Source organism: Leopardus geoffroyi, chromosome C2 (assembly GCF_018350155.1).
Source record: "Leopardus geoffroyi isolate Oge1 chromosome C2, O.geoffroyi_Oge1_pat1.0, whole genome shotgun sequence".
In the NCBI taxonomy this organism is placed as follows: Eukaryota; Metazoa; Chordata; class Mammalia; order Carnivora; family Felidae; genus Leopardus; species Leopardus geoffroyi.
This window is the reverse complement of record NC_059333.1, coordinates 156,808,526-156,828,378: the sequence shown is the minus strand read 5'-3', so window position 1 is coordinate 156,828,378 and position 19,853 is coordinate 156,808,526. Positions and strand designations below refer to the sequence as shown.

Sequence of the window (19,853 nt, the reverse complement as noted above, 5' to 3'; positions counted from 1 at the left end):
TCCTAGAAATTAGAACCAGAAGACAGATTGAAATAGAGAAAAGATGAGAGATACAGAGGAACAATCTAGGACGTCTAACTTACTTTTTAAGGGGAAAAGATGAAGAAAAGAAAATATTTAAAAAATACAGAATTTTCTTCTAAAACCAAAAAGGATATTTGAGTTGCCCAGAATAATAAATGTAAAAAACACACAAACCCAAACACATCCTTGGAAAAAAATGAAAACATAGAGAATAAAGCACTTACAAACTTCTAGAGAGAAAAAGCCAGTCACCTTTGAAAGAACAAGAATCATCCGGTGACTCACACCGGATGATATGGGGGGGGGGGGGGCAAATCTTGCCTTCTAAGGGAAGATGATTTTCAGTATAGAATTCTATACTCATCCAAATTATCGACTTAATATGCCATTTTCAGACATTCAAAAATTCAAAAAATTTCCCTTCCACATACCAGTTCTTGGGAAGTTACTTGAGATTGCTCCAGCGAAAGGAGGTAGTTACGAGATCCTAGAAACAGAAGCTAAAACCAGGAGAATAATGAAGAAAAGTGCCAGAATATCAAGCAGAGGAGAGTCAGTCCCTTGGAGCAAGAAGACTTGAGAGTTCCAACAGGAAGTTTACTAGGGGGAAGAAAGAGTGTTTGGAGAAACTTGGCCACCATCTTTGGAAATTTAGAACAGCTAAAGAGGAGTTAACCTAAAGGCAGACAGGAGAAGAGAAAGGCAATTAGAAACCCCAGGGGAAGGAGAAGAACACAAAAAGCTGAAGAACACAGAACATTCATCATGATACATACTACTTAGCTTTGCAGAGAGTAATATTTATATAATTATAATCATGTGAACACTGTTGATTGATTTTGAATTTAGAGTCAATATACAGGTGGTGGGAAGGTGTATGGGTACAGGACAGACTTTTTAACCTTGACAGTGTAAAAGTATAACTGATAATTTGGGGGTGGGAGTAGGGAAGAGAGCTCAGGAGAGGGTGCAAATAGACTTATCTTAAAAAGTATGGACACAGGGGCGCCTGGGTGGCTCAGTCGGTTAAGCGTCCGACTTCAGCTCAGGTCACGATCTCGCGGTCCGTGAGTTCGAGCCCTGCATCAGGCTCTGGGCTGATGGCTCAGCACCTGGAGCCTGTTTCCGATTCTGTGTCTCCCTCTCTCTCCGCCCCTCCCCTGTTCATGCTCTGTCTCTCTCTGTCCCAAAAATGAATAAACGTTAAAAAAAAAATTAAAAAAAAAAAAAGTATGGACACAAAAGATCATCTTAATTGATGGAACTAAGAAATAGAGGTATAGTATTTCAAGCTACAAAGGTAACCAGTAGAGAAATGCTGATATAACCATGTTGGCAAGAAAGAGAGATAGCCAGAACAGTACACGTGGGGCTAAATTCTCATGTATTAAAGAAATCAATAATGTGTTCAAGGGATGAAATAAGAAATAGCAGATAAGTATAAATATAGAAACTAAAAGATGCAAAAATGGAAAAATTAAATGGATTTAAAATGGTTTCCTCTGAAGAATAGCACAAAGAGAATAGTCAGGAAACTATTGCTTTTCATTACAGCAGCCTGTCGTCTTCCTTTTTAAGTACTTTAAACAATGGAAACCAAGGAGTGCCTGGGTGGCTCAGTCCGTTAAGCGTCTGACTTCGGCTCGGGTCATGATCTTGCGGTTCGTGGGTTCGAGCCCCACGTCGGGCTCTGTGCTGACAGGTCGGAGCCTAGAGCCCGCTTCGGATTCTGTGTCTCCCTCTCTCTCTGCCCCTCCCCCACTTGCACTCTGTCTCTCTCTCAAAAATAAACCTTAAAAATTAAAAAACCTAATAATAAAAATAATTTTAAAAGATGGAAACCGAAGGAAAGGAAGGGAGGAAGAGAAGAATGGAGGAGGAAAGAAATGTGGGGGGCCTGCGAGATCATAATGCAATCTGCTTGGAGGTGGACACAGACTTCTACGACTTGGCACTTATATCTTCTAACTCTAATTTAAGTGTGTGTGTGTGTGTGTGTGTGTGTGTGTGTGTGTGTGTGTGTGTTTAGTGTATAGTAAGGTTCTATTTTTATTTTAGTTTTTGGCTTTTATTTAAGAAAAATTTCAAACTTACAGAGAAGTTTCAAGAATAAGAGTAGTACATCGAGCGCTCAAGTATGCCACACCCAGATTTACCCAGGTCAACATTTCACTCTCTGTGCTTCATCATTTTCCCCTCACTGCCCCCTTGGGTTTTCTCAACCACTGGAGGGTTACATGCAGTAACCTTTAAATACTTTACCTTTACCCCTAAATACTTCAGTGTGTGTTTCATAAGAAGAGGTAGGAATATGCTCTTACATAACCACAGGAAATTTAACACTGATATCAAACTTTAATCTATCAGTAAGATTCAACCTGCGAGTAATACTTTTCCTTACTTACAGCTGCCTCCCTTCAAGATTCTGTTTGGCCCTGGGCCTTTTTCCTTTTCTCCCCCCAACTCCAGCCTTCTGCCATCACCTCATTCCCGCTCCTTGTTTTTGCTCTGTGCTTTGAAGTCTTTTCTTCTATGATTATTTGAATGATTCCTGGAGTTTACAATGCAGACATACACAGACACACGCACACACACACACGGAAGTAAAAGCTTTACCAAACCCTGTCTGGCGGGGGAGACCTTTTCCTTTGCCTTTCCAAAAATCACCCGCACTATTGTTCGAGTCTTTGAGCCTCCTTTTGAAAACTGAATTGTATAGCTGCGTTTCTGAGGGTTTAACAGCTTTTCTTTTTCCTTTTTTTTTTTCTTTCTCCACTCTGGTTTCTAGTTTGAAAAAGTACCAGAAGGTTTTATCCCTCCATCTACACCCAAGTTTGCATATGGAAAAGTTGCTCTGCAAAAGGTAAGAAAGAAAACAACAACTGTTGGGAGTGAGGGGGTGGAATTTAGCAGTTGTGAGTGAAAGTGTCACGCTGCGGAATTGGTTCTATCTTTCTGTGAATTGGTTTTCTGTGAGACTGACGGGGTAGGTGATGTTTCTGGGAAAATGGGGACGTGCATGTGTCACATTGATGGGGTGAGCACTTAGGGCGTGAGCAGGAGTGGGTGGACGTTTGTACATCATTCAGGTCATTTTGGTTCAATTACCAGTCATCCAAAGCAGCTTCAGGACCTTTGTGGGAAGGACATGCCACCTTGTTATGCTTGGTGAGGTTCTTTTTCCATAATTTACGTTTTTTTTAGGGAGTTTTCCAAAGCCACAGGCATTGTCATAGATCTTTGCACATGTAGTGTGCTTCCCTCCATCTCAAAATCATGTACTGATTTTGGGGCTCTGGTTTATTTGGTAAATGGGACAGCAAGGGGGAAATGGCTAGAAATTAATCATAAAAAGGAGTTGAAGACATTTTATTCTAGGAAAGAGAAAAAGAAGGGAGATTTCATTTCATCGTCGGGAGTGACGTAAGCCAAAATCAATTTGTTTTGACCATCTGTGTCTTCAGGATTTCCCCTTTTATAATCCCTAACTCCTACATCTGTTAACTCACAAGAGAAAAAAAAAAAAAAAAACCACAAGCAGTTACACATTTCTTAAGAATCTTGACATTCTAAAATAGTGTAAGTTTTTATCTTTAACCAAAATGCCAAACATGATTGTATAATTTTTCCGTTCGTGAAGCCCTTTGATACTATGATTGGTTGAGCTCCTGTGACATTTTCCACCTAGCGTCAGATATGTGTGTTACACTCTACAAAGAATGTGGTCTCTCTGCGTGATAGGAATCTTTCTTTAGTTTTGATCAGACTTGAATCACACTTGTAAACGGAGTATCTTCTATTTCTCTCCTTGCTGCTGGCTACTGGAGGAGGTTGATTTGTTTTGGAGCTGCAAGAAATGTATTTTTATGCAACAGAAAATAGGTACAAATATTTAATACAGCAGCGTTGCTAAAACAAAACAAAACAAAACTAGCATAGTACCAAAAATGCATTCTATTTACCATGAAGGAGAATTGTGTGAGTAGAAATAGCTTTTCCTTATGAACTAAGTGTTTACAGTTTAAGACAGCAAATTAGCACGCAGCTGAATTCAGTTGATGTGGGACCTGGTTTATGGAATAAACCGTTTACCGTGAGTGGAATTTCTTTAGTTGTCCGCATAGAAAAGCGTCCATGTGAGTAGCTGAACTGATGGAATTGTACTTAAGGTTTTGTTTTCCCTTATGTTACACATCAGCAAGGTATCCCTGCAAAGGTGTCCATAAAATTTCTAACCAGTGTCAGTCGCGGGAAGTCCTGGGTTCAGAGCCAAACCTAACTGCAGACCTTGGCTCTGCCGTTGCTCCTGTGAGGCTCTCTGAGAACCTGTTTCCTCATCCCTAACCTGGGGACAGTGATGGCTGCCCCACCCGGCGGTTGTAAGGATTCACTGGGGTGTGCATGCAAGGTGCGCTCACCTGGGCTTCGGCAGGCACTCAGCGATCGGTAGCTGCCATCACCCTTGTTGCTACCTCGGAATAAGCCTCCTGGGTTGTGAGAGTACACGATCGTCTGGACGAAATGTAGTAAGCGTTTATTGAGTGTCTACTGTGTGCTGGGTATCGGGTGGGCACCACACAGACTCTGCCCTTAAGGAGCCGACACAACGGCGAGGACGGCAAAGGTAAGCGGCCGGTACGTGATGGCCGGCATGGAAAACAGGCCACAGTCAAGTTCAGAGGAAGGCGCAGTCCTGGTTACTTCCCTCCGGGATGCTGGGGAAGGCTTCAGAGAGGAGGCAGCCTCCGAGCCTTGGTTTTCATTCATTTGAAGGGACTTTTGTATAGAGGTTGTATTTGCGAATAGATGTGCTTGACACGCTTTACGACCACCGTGAGTTATTTTTCATCGAGAGTGAGGGGATGGATAGCGATGATTGAAGGCAACTGGGGGTCAGCATTGAGCGGAATTTTAACAGTTTAGGTCTGTTTAGGGATTTGGTCCAATCCAGTAATGTCTTCGATAATTTGCAAATGGCATCAGCCTCCACTCTGATGACCAGGTGATGGTGAGTGAATGCTGGTCTTGTTTCTTTTCAGTTAAAGACGGTGGAGGACGCTCTGAACGTTCTGTGTCCTGCTGGGCCCATAAAAAGCCTTTATCCGTTGACGTTTATCCAGGTGAAACAGGTAGGCCTTCAGAGGTAATGCTTCACCCTTCTTCTACTGACAAAAAGGTACTTTCTGCACTGCCCTGCAGGGGCTAAAACGGTAGGCAGATAAATCAGGTCCCGTGTAAATTCGCCACCGATTACCAGGCTCTCTGTAGCTTTAAGTACCACACGGTGGGCTGGTCCTTCCTAGATTCCCCCCACCCCTTTCTTCTCATGCCTTGAATAGGCATAGCTCAACCTGATTCAACATAACTCTGACTGTATTTCTGATCTAATTAGTCTTGGTTACTAGAGGAAAACCACCATCTTAATGCGCAAAAAGACCATTTCATTATTTGTCCTTAGTGAGCTCAAAGGTGTAGGGACCGTGTTCTCAATAGGTTAGGTTCTTAGAGATTTTTCCTGCTTTTGAAGGGAGCAGAACACCTGTCAGTGCATACATGCATGCCCGCGTGTATGTGGTTAACCCAGCCACTGCCTCGTATGAATTTTATTCATTATTTATTTATTTTAAGTGGGCTCCATGCCTGACATGGGGCTCGAACTCATGACCCTGAGACCAAGAGTTGCACACTTTGCCGACTGAGCCAGCCAGGTGCCTGCCCCTCATATTTATTTAAAATTTTTTTCCCAGCTTTTTATTTTGGAAATCTTCAAATCTAAAAATGTTGCAAGGAAAGTGTAATTTACATCCATGTAGCTTTCACCTGGATTCACTAAATGTTGACAGTTGGGTCTGTGTGTGTATATGCAGTCAACTGCCCTTTCTTAACCATTTGAGTTTGTGGTCAGTATCCTGACACGTCACCCCTAAATATTACAGCATATATCTTTTAAGAAAAAGGACATCTTCCTATATGAACACAATATGATGATCACACTTAAGAAATTTAACGTTGATATAATCTTATTCAATATGCACTCTATAGTCAGGTATCCAATAATGTCCTATATAGCTTAACTTTTTTTTTTTAAATGTTTATTTATTTTTGAGGGAGAGGAGTGGGGGAGGGGCAGAGAGAGAGGGACACAGAGGATCAGAAGCAGGCTCCACGCTGACAGCAGCAAGCCCGACGCGGGATTTGAACTCACGAACCATGAGGTCATGCCCCGAGCCCGAGTCAGATGCGTAACCGACTGAGCCACCCAGCCACCCCTTAACTTTTTTTCAATCCAGTTTCCGATCCGTGATCACACATCGCATTTAGTTCTGATGTCCCTTTTTTCTTCTTTCCTCTGTCACTATTCCTAAGTCTTATTTTCCCTCTCTCTCTTTCTCGTGATGTGGACATTTCTGAGTTCGGGCCAGTTGTCTTGTAGACTTCCCCTCACTGACTAGATTCAGTAAAACATTTTTGGCATGAACGTGACAAAGGGGATGTGTCCTTCTCAGAGCGCCATGTCAAGATGTCCATGAGGTCACTTTGTCCCCTTGTTGTGATGTTAAGTTTGAACACCTAGTTAGGATCTCAGCCCCATTTTTTGAAATGGAAACTTATCTGGATCCCCCTGGTGACTCTCTGTGGAGATCCCCTTCTGGAAGGTGTCTGAACCATAAGGTAATACGACAGTGGCGTATCTAATCTTAGTGTATTTTGCCTCTGGTTACTCTTTTTACACTTGTGGTTTTGTTCTAACAACTCTGTTGGATCGACACAATGAGTAATTAAGCCCTCCTTTCATGAACACTGGATAGAATCCTTGCTCCCGTTCCAGCCAACACCTGCTGTGTCTGCGTCTTCCTCGAGAAAATACAACCTGCCTTTTTCACCAAGCAGGGGAGCGTCTCGGACAAGACACGGTCAGGTCGCTAGAGCAGCTGGAAGCTGGGAAGTGAATTCCAGGTTGATGCATAGACATCTGCACTCACTGTCCTTTGCCAGACCCTTCTGCTCTGTGATCTCTGGCCAAGGCAGTGCTCTAGGACTGGGGGCGCTCCCTGGGCCCTGGCTGTTTCAGGTCTGGGGCCAGCCCACTGAGTGTTTATTTCCAGCGAAACCCTGGAGAGCGCAGGTGCAGGGAGTGGGATGCAGCCCTGCTCCTCTGCCCCCACCCCTTCCTCACCCCCACCCCCACACCCCGGCGGCCGCAGCCAGCTTTGCAGGGAGCACTATGACTTCTGCTCCCTCCTGGGAGCCCTTCCGCAGTGTTCCTCAGCCTCTGAGCTAGGACTTACCACTTCAGTTACTTTGAATAGAAAAAAACCAAACAAACAAGAAAAAGATGGAGATTTGGGGTCTGGGAGGGAGGGCACCCTTGGGCATGAAGCCTTGGGTGGTGGCCCCAGTGACATTTCTTGAGTTCAGCCCTTTCCTGCAACACAAGAACATGGGTTAACGTGTTTAGTTTTTCACCTCCTCTAAATCCCGTTCACATTTGCTGACATACACTCCCTTGCTTTCTGGGCTCTAGACGTGAGGAACTTTTTCTCTGTCCCACACTGGATGTCTGTGGGATCCCCCTGGATGACAAGGTTTGGTTCCACTCAGCCTGCCTAACATCCAGAGCAGGAAAGTCACCAGCTGAGGCCAAGGGTGCTGTTTGTTGCTGCGGCTGATAGTCTGGGGCCTTCCTTTCGGACCAGGGGTACCAGCATCTCTGGCTTCTGACTTAGCAACCGGTTACACCCTCATCTCTCACTGTCTCTGTTCCCGCCACCCCCGTCCCTCCACTTTAAACAGTTTCTGATTGACTCTTGTTTTGTATGTTAGAGCACATTTAGCCCAAGAACCTGGAAAATGTTTCACCAACATTGTTGGCTTCGTTGTCTTTTTTTTTTTTCAAGATTTTTTTTTTTAATGTTTATTTATTTTTGAGAGAAAGACAGCACAAACAGGGGAGGCGCAGAGAGAGAGGGAGACACAAAATCCAAAGCAGGCTCCAGGCTCCAAGTTGTCAGCACAGGAGCCCGATGCGGGGCTCGAACCCACAGACTGTGAGATCATGGCCTGAGCAGAAGTCGGACACTTAACCAGCTGAGCCACCCAGGCACCCCTAAGATTTTATTTCAAAATAGTCTCTACACCCAATGTGGGGCTTGAACTCATGACCCGGAGATCAAGAGTCACAGGCTCTACCGAGGGGCGTCTGGATAGCTCAGTCGGTTAAGTGTCCAACTTCTGCTCAGGTCATTATCTTGCGGTTCGTGGGTTTGAGCCCCGCATCGGGCTCTGTGCTGACAGGTCGGAGCCTGGAGCCTGCTTCGGATTCTGTGTCTCCCTCTCTCTTTCTGTCCCTCTTCCACTCACACCCTGTCTCTCTCTCTTTCAAAAATAAACAAATATTAAAAACATTGTTTAAATTTTTAAAAAGTCACATGCTCTACCAATTGAGCCAGTCAGGCGCCCCGTTTGCCTTTTTTTGCTGTGTTATGTTGTGCTTTTGAGGTAATGTAAATAACCTCTTGATATGTATGACAGGATCCCCCTGAGTGATTCTGGGCCAATTTCCTTGCGTGGGAAAGGGGTGTCTGATAAAATGCTCTTCTGGGTTCCTTGCTGCGACTGCTACGGGAGTGTATGATCTAAAAATTTAAGCCAGTTCTTTCAGACTGAATTTTTGCTGGAGGCTAGAGAAACACTTTATTCCTTACGATTCTAGAAACAGCACTTTCACACAGATCGAGGTGGCCAGGCTATCTTTCTTGAAAGAGTGATGTATTTTTCTTCCTTCTTCTTGTCACCAGTATTTTGGTTTCGTGCTATACCGAACAACGCTTCCTCAAGACTGCAGCGACCCCACACCCCTGTCATCACCCCTCAATGGAGTCCGTGACCGCGCCTATGTCGCCGTGGACGGGGTAAGAATTGTCTCTGAGCTGTGTGTGTCTGCCCCAACAGGGGGATGTGTGGTCTGTGCTTGGAAATGGGGCATTCGAGGCCATTGTGCACCTTTCCACACTCCGGCTCTGCCCCTCCTCTCGATGGCCCTTAGCTGTGGCCCTTGCTTGCTGATGTGGCCTCACCCATGCTCCCTCTGCCTGCGCCTGGGAGGGTGTGCTCAAGCCAGCCCCCTTCGTGGAAACCTTCCTGGTCTCCCCAGCCCAGGCCGTCCTCTCTGACCAACCGCAGGATGTCGCCCATGTCTCCTTTGCTCCTGGAGGACAGGCCCCATTGTGAACACGCGGGAGCCGCATTTCGTTAAACTCTGTGCCTTCGTCCTGCGTGAGAAATTCTATGCAGAAGGATTGTTCATGGTAATCATAGCCACAATACACAAAGAACTTTGTTGCACAGCGCAGGGAAGAAACATTAGAGGAGTTCCATTCCTTCCACTGGAATAATCATGTGAAAAAGCACATGAAGAGATTTTTCTAACCGAGGAAATTTGTTCAGAAATTTTTAAATTAAAATGTCTCCATTCTGCTGTGATCAAAGGCTTTCATTTCAGCAGGAGCACGTTTCTAGGACAGCATGTGTATGTTGCCCGTGTATATACTGACAGCCGTTGTGTGTTGAATTCCAGTTTAGGGGTGGGTCGTCTTCGTGAATTCTAGTCAGTATAACTTCAGTTGTTTGTTCTCATTCTATTATATAGTTTTCGTGGTTAATGCATCCTATCAGGTATTTTGAGGTGAGACTACTCCACCTAACTCTCTGATTTTTATCTCATTTATCTGATTTTTTGTCTCATCTCTCCACGTTGTTGAGAAGCCACTTTTTATGACTGCCTTTGTGCTGTGAGAACACGGAGGGGCTCCCGCAGTAGGAATCCCCCCCTGGAGTTGTCGGGTCCGTTCCCTTTCTATTAAAAGCAGACGTGCAGTAGGGACGCCTGGGTGGCTCAGTCAGTTGAGCGTCCGACTTCGGCTCAGGTTGTGATCTCACAGTTTGTGGGTTCGAGCCCCTCATCGGGCTCTGTGCTGACCGCTTGCTCAGAGCCTGGAGTCTGCTTCGGATTCTGTGTCTCCTTCTCTCTCTGTCCCTCCCCCGCTCATGCTTTGTCTCACTCTGTTTCTCAAAAATAAATAAAGGTAATAAAAAAAAATTAAAAGAAAAAAGACGTGCAGCAAACATCCCAGAGCAAAGGAAGCCAGCCTAGACCTTCCCTTGCTCTGAGCTGTGCCTGGTGGGTTGCCTGTTTTGGAAGCAGTGTTTGGAGGAACTTGGCCACCTGGCCGGTGGCTTGGGCAAAGGGGCCGGCAGAGCACTGTCTCCTGAGTCTGGTGATACCTCAAGGCAGGAGAATGAGTGTGACGGCTGAGCCAGCCGAGCTCTGTTGCCCTTCTCACCTCAGTTAATTCCCACCGGACTCTCACCCCACAGGTGCCCCAGGGAGTCCTGGAGCGAAGTTACGGGATCACTCTGAACATAACAGGGCAAGCCGGAGCCACTCTGGACCTTCTGGTGGAGAACATGGGGCGTGTGAACTATGGCAGATACATCAATGATTTCAAGGTAGGACCAGCCTCGCTGTCGAGGTCGATAGGACTGTGTCTGTGCCACCCGAGGAAGTCTTTGTAAAGCCATTTAAAAACTCTCGCACATACATTCTTCTCCGCCAGCCCTGTTCACGTAGAAGTGGTTTTTAAAAACACACACACTTTGCCAAGGTTGGTGATTGAACCTGCCGTGATTTGTTTTGCAACTTCAAAGCTCGAGTATTTTGAGGACCTGCCCTCCTCTGCAGGATGAGAAAGTTGAGCTTTGCAAAGAGAACCCTTCCCTCGTGTTCGGGTTCGGTCATCCTGTAGAAAGAAGGAGGAAGCCTCTCCACCAAGCTTTTCCTTTGCTTAAAAAAGCCCACCTAGCTCTCGAAAGGGGCTTCGTGGCCAACCAAGCCAGCTCAGCCTTTGGTCGGCCCCGTTTGCTGGGTGTGGACCATCCGTGATGAAGCCTTGAGGCGTAGGAAGGCTTTTGCCTCGGTGCGTGGCCTCTCACCCCTGCTGGTTCCTCTGTGTCCGGGTGGCTAGCCCCGACCCAAACGTTTTTCCTTGGAAAACATTTTCAGAGCATGATTCGGCAAACATTTGTTAGGCTCATGCTCTGCACGAGGCTCCGCGAGCTGCAAGGGTGTTGAGATACAGGCTTCCCCGCAGATAGTTCCTCATCTGCTAGAGGACAGCAGGCCCCCATGGAAAGATTTATGACATCACTCGGCCTAGGCCAGAACAGGTGTGTGGGACTGTTTCCTGACCCCGTTGATGCGGCTCAGAGGCAGGGCAATTACACTCCTAGGGAATGATCGTGCAGGGGCCGCCTTTGTCTCCAGTAGAGATGTCCCGGTTAAAGTCCTTGTGCTCAGGCTGTGGCTAGTGGCCTTCCTGCTTGGCTGTCACAGGCCACGTTGGCCCCTGCAGTGACAGGCATTCTTGTGTAGTCTCTGGCCGTAGTGCCCAGCGAAGAGCCTGGCCCATGGCTGCCTGGCCAATGTTTATTGGATTTACTAAGTGGGCAGTGGAGGCTGGGTATCGAGAGGTGGCCTGGGAGAAATTTGGGACCTGACTGGGAATGGAGAGAAGTTCGCCACATAAAAGGCGGGAAGAGGAAGCTAGGCAAGCCGTGAGCATAGGCCTCGATGGGGCCAGGGACGCCCCAGCCCGCTAACCTGCTGGACAAATAGAGCAACTCCAGCATGCGGGTCTGAGGGTCACCATCATCATCACTTCGTGTCTAGCCTTTCCCAGATATCAAAGTATTCTCGTTTACGCCACCTCACTGAGTTCCCCAGCCAGTGAACGGACTCGGTGCGATCATCCCCGAGTGCTGCTGAGGGGCTCAAGGCCAAGACTTGCTCCTGGTTATATGAAGGGGCGGGGTCTGCCCCCCTCCCCCACTACACCCTCTGCATTCCTGACTCCACGCATTCTCCCATTCCATGGATTCCATCATCCCTTCCATTCAGCGATGACTTTGAACCAAGCACTCAACATGGCGGGCACGGGGTCGAAAGCTCTGGCCTCAGGCCAGATGCCACTTTGGTGTTCACCTCATTGGAGTCTCATTTGCTGTCGGTGTTTCATATCCCAGTTTGCTTTCCCTAAGAATTCAGGGTAGGGACGCAGAGACACTTGACGCCTTTTTCTTCCCACCCCAGCTCATTACCGTTTCTCCTTTACAGGGTCTTATTTCTAACCTGACCCTCGGTTCCAGTGTCCTCACGGACTGGATGATCTTCCCGCTGGACACCGAGGATGCAGTGCGCAGCCGTCTGGGGGGCTGGCATGGCCGTAACCGTGGCCGTCAGGATAATAAAGCCTTTGCCCACCACTCGTCCAACTACACACTCCCGGCCTTTTACGCGGGGAACTTCTCTATTCCCAGCGGGATCCCAGACTTGCCCCAGGACACCTTTATCCAGTTTTCTGGATGGACCAAGGTACGTGTCTTCATGGAAAATATTTTAGTTTGAGCCTCAAAGATCTGCTTTTCGGCTTCTGATAAAGAACCAAAAAGAGCTGCTGATGAGACGCTGTGTGACAGTTTGGGAGTAGAGAGCTTTCTGTGTTCGTTTACCCAGTCCTCCGTAGTGGCACCTTGGCAGACCTTCGGGGACTCGATGGCCAGCCGGAATGTGTACCGTGTGCCCCATTGTCACTGACTGACGACTTCCTTTAGCAAGTGACGGCTTTCTGGCTTCCCCTGAGAAAAACCGTAGCCCTTTGGATACTGATTATGAGGGACACGTTCTGTTTGTCTTGAAGAAAATTTGGCCCAGGCAGGGGGTGGGTCTCTGGGGGAACTTGTTTTTCTTTTGTCCGTGCCTACTTCTGTACCCCCACAACACTCCACTTTCATACAGCCTTGCACCCTGGGGGCGCCCCCCGTTGTCTCTGTGATCTTCACCTCTTCCTTGGCCATTTTCCTGACTGGTCACCCCCCACCTTTATTCTTTGAAGCCATCCATATGTCTTCCTTCGCCGTTGTCTTCTTCATTTCACTCCCATTTTCACCCTGGATGACCTTACCAGGACTCAGTTATGCACTCAACAAGTATTTTTCAGTGGCTACTCTGTGCCCAAGCTTCGTGCCGGGCACTAAGGGTGCAACAATGAACAAAACCAACTGTGGGACTTGTCCTCATGGAACTGACACTCTAACTGGGGAGACAGACCCAAATCATACAGTCACCCAAATGAGATGGCAAGATGGCAGCTGCAGTGGGTACTAAAAAGAAACATGGGAGTTGGTAATAACTGGAGCGTTTGACCTTGTCAGGGAGGTCAGGGAAGCGTTCCCTGTAGGAGTGACGCGTGACAGAGATATGGAGGATAAGTGGGAATTGCCATGGCAAAAGGGGGAGGGAAACATGTTGCAGGCAGAAGAGATAGCATGTGCAAAGGCCATGTGGTTGGATAGGGGGGAAATGAGGGGCGCAAGGAACCAGTAAAGGACCCAAATACATGGTTTGGGGGTGGAGTGTGGTTCAGAGAAGAGACTAGAAAGTGGGTAGAGATGAGGTTGGAATAGGCCAGTTACACCACATTAATGTCTCGTCGTTATGATGAGAGCCTTTGAAGCAGGAGAGTGCCATGACGTGATTGTGATGTGACGAGCCTCTCTGACCCCAGGTTGAGTGAGGGTGCCTGTGGGTTTGGGGGAAGCTATCTAGGTGGCTGGACCGTAGTCCCGGGGAGAGACAGGGATGGTGCTAGCTAAGATGGAGAGGACATCAACTATCTGAGAGATACGTGAAAGTAAATCAATGAGATGTAATGATGGATTGGATATACCCTGGATGCCTCTTAGGTTCCAGGCTGGTGGCTGGGCAGATGGTACCATTGATTGAAAGAAAAGATTTCCAAAGAAAACTTGGGCTGGGAGAGGGAGATCATGAGTTTGGATTTGGACAGATTGAGTTGCAGAGGCCTTTGAGAACAGCTGGGCGAAGGTACAGACGGAGGACTGTGGGCCCTGTGGGTGAAGTCAGAGGAGGGACCCGGGCTGGGAATGTATGCATGAGATCGCCTGCGTGTGGATGGCCGTTGAAGACGTGCGATGGAGGAGGCCCTCTAAGGAGAAGGGGTGGAGAAGGAAGCAGAGGGGCACAAACATGGCGGGCAGAGAGTGAGGAGGAGAGCGGGCCTTTGTGGTGCCGAGGGGACAAGTAAGTGGAAGACAGAAGCTCTTCTACTGGATTGAGCCACGAGGAGCTCAGTGGGACCCCCGGGAAGTATATGCGAGCGGAGCAAAGCCTCCACAGGCTGCATCGCATGCTACTGAGGCGCGTAAGGCAAAGAAACGAACACCTGAACGTAAATTTGGATACTTGAACATAAACGTTCTTGCTGAGAGTTTTGACTCTGGAGAAGAAAAGTACGTAAGTAGCTGAAAGAGAAGAGGGCAAATGATACGCGCAACATTTAAGAAGTGCCCTCTTATATTTTTTGCTTTTTAAATGTTTATGGAAATACATCATTCTGTTTAAAATATTTTCTAATTTACCTAATTGTCTCTTCTTGGACTCGTAGATTATTTAGAAATGTGTTATTTAATTCCCGTATGTTTTGTTTGTGGGGTTTTTTTTTTTTAGTATGTCTTATTTTTATGGATTTCTAATTTAATTCCTCTATACAATTTCTAGAAGATGGAGAAAAGTCTTTATGACCTTGGATTAGGCAAAGACTTTTTAGATTTGACACCTAAAGCGTGATCCTTAAAGGGGGAAACTGATAAATTGGATTTCATCAAAATTAAAAATGTTTGCTCTTCAAAAGATATCATTAAGGAAATGAAAATCCAAGCTACAGACTAGGAGAAAATATTTTCAAATCATATATCTAGCAAAGGACTCGTATCTAGAACACATCAAGACTTCTTACAACTCAGTAATAAGAAGATACACAACCCAGTCACAAACTGAAAATGTCACCAAAGGAGCTATGCAAATGGTTGATAAGTACATGAAAAGATGCATAATGCTCAACACCATTAATCATTAGAAAAGTACAAATCAGGGGCACCTGGATGGTTCAGTTGGTGAAGCATCTGACTCTTGATATTGGCTCAGGTCACGATCTCACGGTTGTGAGACTGAGCCCCATGTCGGGCCCTGTGCTAACAGCGCGGAGCCTTTTTGGGATTCTCTCTCCCTGCCTCTCCCCTGCTCGTGCGGGTACATGTGCATATGTGCTCTCTCTCTCAAAATAATAAACTTAAAAGAAAAAAGTACAAATCAAAATCCAGTGAAAAATTACTTGACACCCACTAGAATGGCTATAATAATAACAGATGGAGGGTAACAAATGTTGGCAATGATGTGGAGAAATGAGAACCCTCCTACGTGACTTGTGGGAATGTAAAATGATACAAACACTTTGGAACATGGTTTGGAAATTTCTTCAAAGGTTAAATGCAGAATTACCATAGGACTGAGGAGTTCCACTTCTAGGTATATGCCCAAGAGAAATGAAAGCCTATGTCTACCCAAAGACTTATATGAAAATATTCAGAGCAGCATAATTCGTAATAAGCCCAAACTGGAAATTCAAGTGTCCATCAACTGGTGAATGGATAAATGAAACGTGGTATATCCATTCAAAGGAATAGTGCTCGACAGTAGAAAAGAACAGACTACTGATACAAGCTACGGTGTGGGTGGATCTGAAAAACATTATGCTAAGTAAAAGAAGCCCGATATAAAAGACCATCTATTGTAGGAGTCAGTTTAGAAAAGGCACATCTATAGAGACAAAAAGTAGGTTGCTAGTTGCCTGCAGGGAATGGTGGTGGGAATGGAGAGTGACTGCAAGTAGATACGGGGTTTCTTTTTGGGGTGATGGAAATGTTCCCAAATTAAATTGTAGCGAGGGTTTCACAGTCTTCTTAAATTCATTGAGACTTGTTTCATGACCCGGCATATGGTATATCGTGGTGAACACACTCCAGAATTTTAAGCTTTGATATCCTCTCTCTTGCTACATGTTTCTATCCTCCAAACTCTCAAGCCTCCCCAGCCTGCTCTTGGGTCTTCTTGATGACCTGAAACTCTCCACCATTAAGGCCACAGTTCTTCCCTATCCAGCCTAGATATCACCACTATCCTTTTTTTTAAAGCCATCAATCACTGGCCCCCTTGACCTTCCACTCCATCTCCTTGTTCATCCTCCACTTTGAGTGGGTCCACCATTGACCTTTGCTCGTTCACCAGTGACTGAGCACTGCTGGGGGTTCTCTCCAGCACGTTCATCAGGGCCCCGGATCCCCACGTTCTCTCCAGCCTCCGGGGGCCCCCCGTTGCCCAGCAGTCTGGTCTCTCTTCCCCCTTCCCCAGCTGGTCTTTCTAACCTTCACTTCTCCCCTAAGCCACCTTCCTCCTCCCCCACCCACTCACCCTCCTCGTCTGTTACCAGGTGTAACTCCTTTGTTCCCTCAGCTTCCTGTCTGACTTATCTCTCTGCCTCTACCCTCACTTCCTGCCCGGTGGCCCTAGGAGGAAGTCTAAGCTCTGAATCCCCTCCCTACCTTCTTCCTCCAGACCAGGATCCTGTTCTCATACCTCCTCATACTGCATTTTGTCAGCCTTTCGGTCTCTCTGTCACCTTCCAGGTTGTGGCCAAGAAGTGACACCTGAGGCTCTAGGACCCAAACACAAAGTAAAACCCTCCCTGGATCGTCCCACTTTAGCCAGTAGGCTTGTTCGTCCTCCCTTGCTCCCTCCTTTTCTCCCTCCTTCCTTGTCCCCTTCTCCCTCTCAGTGTCCTGATGTGTCATATATCTACTCTGTTCAGGCTTTTTCACTCCCTCGCACGGCCCACCCTGCCATCACATATTCATCTGTCAAGACTGGCATTAACCCCTCTGAGAGAGCTTCTTAGACCCTTAGTCCAGGAAAGGACCAGCCCCGCCCTCCTCTGAGCCCCCTCGTGCCCCACCCAGACTCGTCACACTGAGGCTGGCACCTCGGTTTCACCCACAGGGTCACAAGCTTCAGGAGGGGCGTTTTGTAAAAAGGTGCTCAGCTGACTCACCATCCTGCCCACCTCCCGGGGCCTGCTTGCTCTGTAAGTGCCCTCAGGTGAAAGGGTACACAGGTGCCCGTGTTGCTGAGCCCCTGGGAAGAGAGCAGACGGGAACAGTGTAGGCCCTCAGGCAGCCATGTTGGCGATGGGGGGCTTGGCGGGGCGCCGTGGGTACTGGGCCAAGGCAGATGAGAAGCACACCATTGCTCACCAGTTTAGTGCTTTAGGAGAAAGAACTTCCGGGAGGTGCTTAGCAGAAAGAGAACATGTCCGTTTACAGGAATGTTCAGAAGGGCTGGGTGGCCCGGGTGGAGGCCGATCCGACAGATGGATGGCACGTCGCCAGAGCCAGGGGGAGTTCTGTCGGGGTGGCGGAGGGGGAGATTTCAAGCGGGAGTGTGGTAGATGCAAAAGTGAAGAAATGGAAAAGCATGAGACCGTTTTGGTGGGCAGAGGGGGTTCACTTTGGCCAGGTCATGAAGGTGTCACAGCCAAGAGTGCCTGACACAGGCGTTGAGCTCAACATTTTAGAGGCACTGCCTATGTAATCGTCAAGAGCAGGTGTAGGGGCGCCTGGGGGGCTCAGTCGGTTAGGCGTCCGGCTTCGGCTCAGGTCACGATCTCACGGTTCGTGAGTTCGAGCCCCACACTGGGCTCTCTGCTGTCAGCACAGAGCCTGCTTCAGAGCCTCTGTCCCGCTCGCTCTCTGCCCCTCCCCCACTTACGCCCCCTCTCTCTCTCTCAAAAAAAAATTAAAAACGTTAAAACAAGGAAAAGAGCAGGTGTGGTGGGATGTCCTGTCATTACCTCTAACTTGTAGACGAGCAGGTCAGGAGAGCTAAGGATCTTGCGTGAGGAGCACAAGCAGGCGACAGAACAGCTCCCTGAGCCCCAGGTCTGACGCGCAGGCCCGCATGGAAAGGCAGGTGGCGTTGTACAGGATCTGGAAGGGCTGCGAGGAGCTTGTGCTGAGCATGTACACGTGGGCTCTTCACGTGTGGACGTTCTACACATTCGTGTTTGGAAGGTGTATATACATACAGTATTTACAAATGCGTCAGAAGGTTTGGAACCCCACAAGCCCATCTAATGCACACGTCCTCTCAAAAACGAGTGCACAGCCGTTCACAGCAGCACCCTCCAGAATTATCCAGAATCGACCAGAAGGTGGAAAAGCCCAGATGTCCATCCACTGATGAATGAATAGACGAGATGTTTGTTATATATGGAACAATGGAAGATTATTTGACAGGAAAAAGAAATGAAGCAGTCATGTATGTTACCACGCGGATGGCCCCTGAAGGCATGTTAGATGGAAGAAGCCAATCGCAAACCAGGCATGTGGCAGATTCCATTTATGTGACATGTCCAGAATAGGCAGGTGTACAGACAGAGAATCAGTGGTTGCCTAGAGGAGGGAGAGGGAGAGGCGGGGTGGGGGGGGAGATGGGGAGTGATGCTAAAGAGTACAGGGTTTCCTTTTGGAGGGATGAAAATACTCTAACGTTGACTGTGGGGATGGTCGCACAGCGGCCAAACTGTGCAGCTGACGTGAGTGGATTGTATGTGAGGGACACCTCGGTAAAGCAGGCGGGAAGGTCCATCCGCAGGATTTGGGGACCTGGGTTGTGTGGGTCCGAAGGTCAGAGGACATGCCCATAAAACAGAGCATGCTGCTTTCTGATACTTCCCGGCGTGCGCAGTGGCCCCTGTTACTGAGGACGCTCCCAGGCCAGCCCCTGAGGTTCTGAGCCATCCGCGATGCGGAACAAACAGAGCCCACCCCCGCCATGGGGCACTGAGGTCTGACTTGGGGGAGGATGGGCAGATGTGAGGGTGGGGGAGGGGAGCCGAATGGCACCTGGAGCCCGAGCCACTCCTAAGCCCCTGCCTCTGGATACACTAGCCCTCCTCGACCCTCCCCGACTGGAGAGGCCCTGTTCCGGCCTCTGGGCCTGTGCTCTTCGGTTGCCGTAAAGAAACTGCCTTGATTTAGTGAACGAAGTCACCGATAAGGCTGATTCACGAGATTCAAAAACTCACTTCTGATTTGGATGTGGCTTTCTGGTTAAGTGCCCAAGCATCAAACCGGGATTTCAGTGGGAAGCAGTCAGGCGTGTTTTGCTGCGCCCGAGAGACTCAGGCGACACAGAGCTCTTATCTGACCACAGGCTCCCTCCGATGGGCAGTGCTCTTCAGCGCCTCGGCCGTGCCACCGTGTGCCAGCCCAGTGCCATGCTCCGCCAGCCCACTGGATCCGGGCAGTCGGTCTCCCCTTCCTATGGTGTGCACGAGTCTCCTACCGAAACCCGCTGCAGCCTTCCTGCGCGGTTCAGCCACTCGCGGGAGGTCGGGGCGCATAACAGCACGATGATGAGAAGGGTGGGGATAATGTCCCACTTTCCGCAACCAGAACTACGCTTTGAAAGCTAACAATCAAAGTAGAATACTGACTAAAAGTAACTTTTTTATTTTTTGGAGGCCAATGTACCCTTTCTCAAGATGTAAAAAAAAAAAAAAAAATCACAAAGTCCAAGAATTTCTAGCAAAGGGCTGACAAATATCCCTTTGTAGGTTTAAATTATTTGTGCATCTTGCTTTTGAAATTTCCAGCACCCTCATCATTTGGTCTTTCTGGTACCGGTGGGGCGTAGCCACCAGGAAGACCAAATGATTCAAGGACTGGAACTTTGAGTTCCACACCCCAACCTCTGACTTCTGGGGTGGGGGTTGGGAGCTGGAGCTCTGTAAAACCTCTAGAACTTCTGGGCTGGTGGACCCATTCAGGTGCTGGAAGGTGTGCCTGGAGAGGGCAGA

The 19,853-nt window shown here is 47.9% G+C and overlaps 1 protein-coding gene across 4 annotated transcripts in view; it reads left to right on the top strand.

The window, feature by feature from the left end:
• The window catches only part of GLB1 (galactosidase beta 1), a 95,145-nt gene that overhangs the window by 55,814 nt on the left and 19,478 nt on the right, over nucleotides 1–19,853 (top strand). For all 4 annotated transcript variants that reach the window (XM_045436696.1, XM_045436695.1, XM_045436697.1 and 1 more), the window contains exons 11-15: nucleotides 2,813–2,887; nucleotides 5,064–5,153; nucleotides 8,823–8,936; nucleotides 10,402–10,533; nucleotides 12,197–12,454. In XM_045436696.1, coding sequence (XP_045292652.1) covers nucleotides 2,813–2,887; nucleotides 5,064–5,153; nucleotides 8,823–8,936; nucleotides 10,402–10,533; nucleotides 12,197–12,454 — 669 coding nt within the window. The remainder of the gene's footprint in view (nucleotides 1–2,812; nucleotides 2,888–5,063; nucleotides 5,154–8,822; nucleotides 8,937–10,401; nucleotides 10,534–12,196; nucleotides 12,455–19,853) is intronic.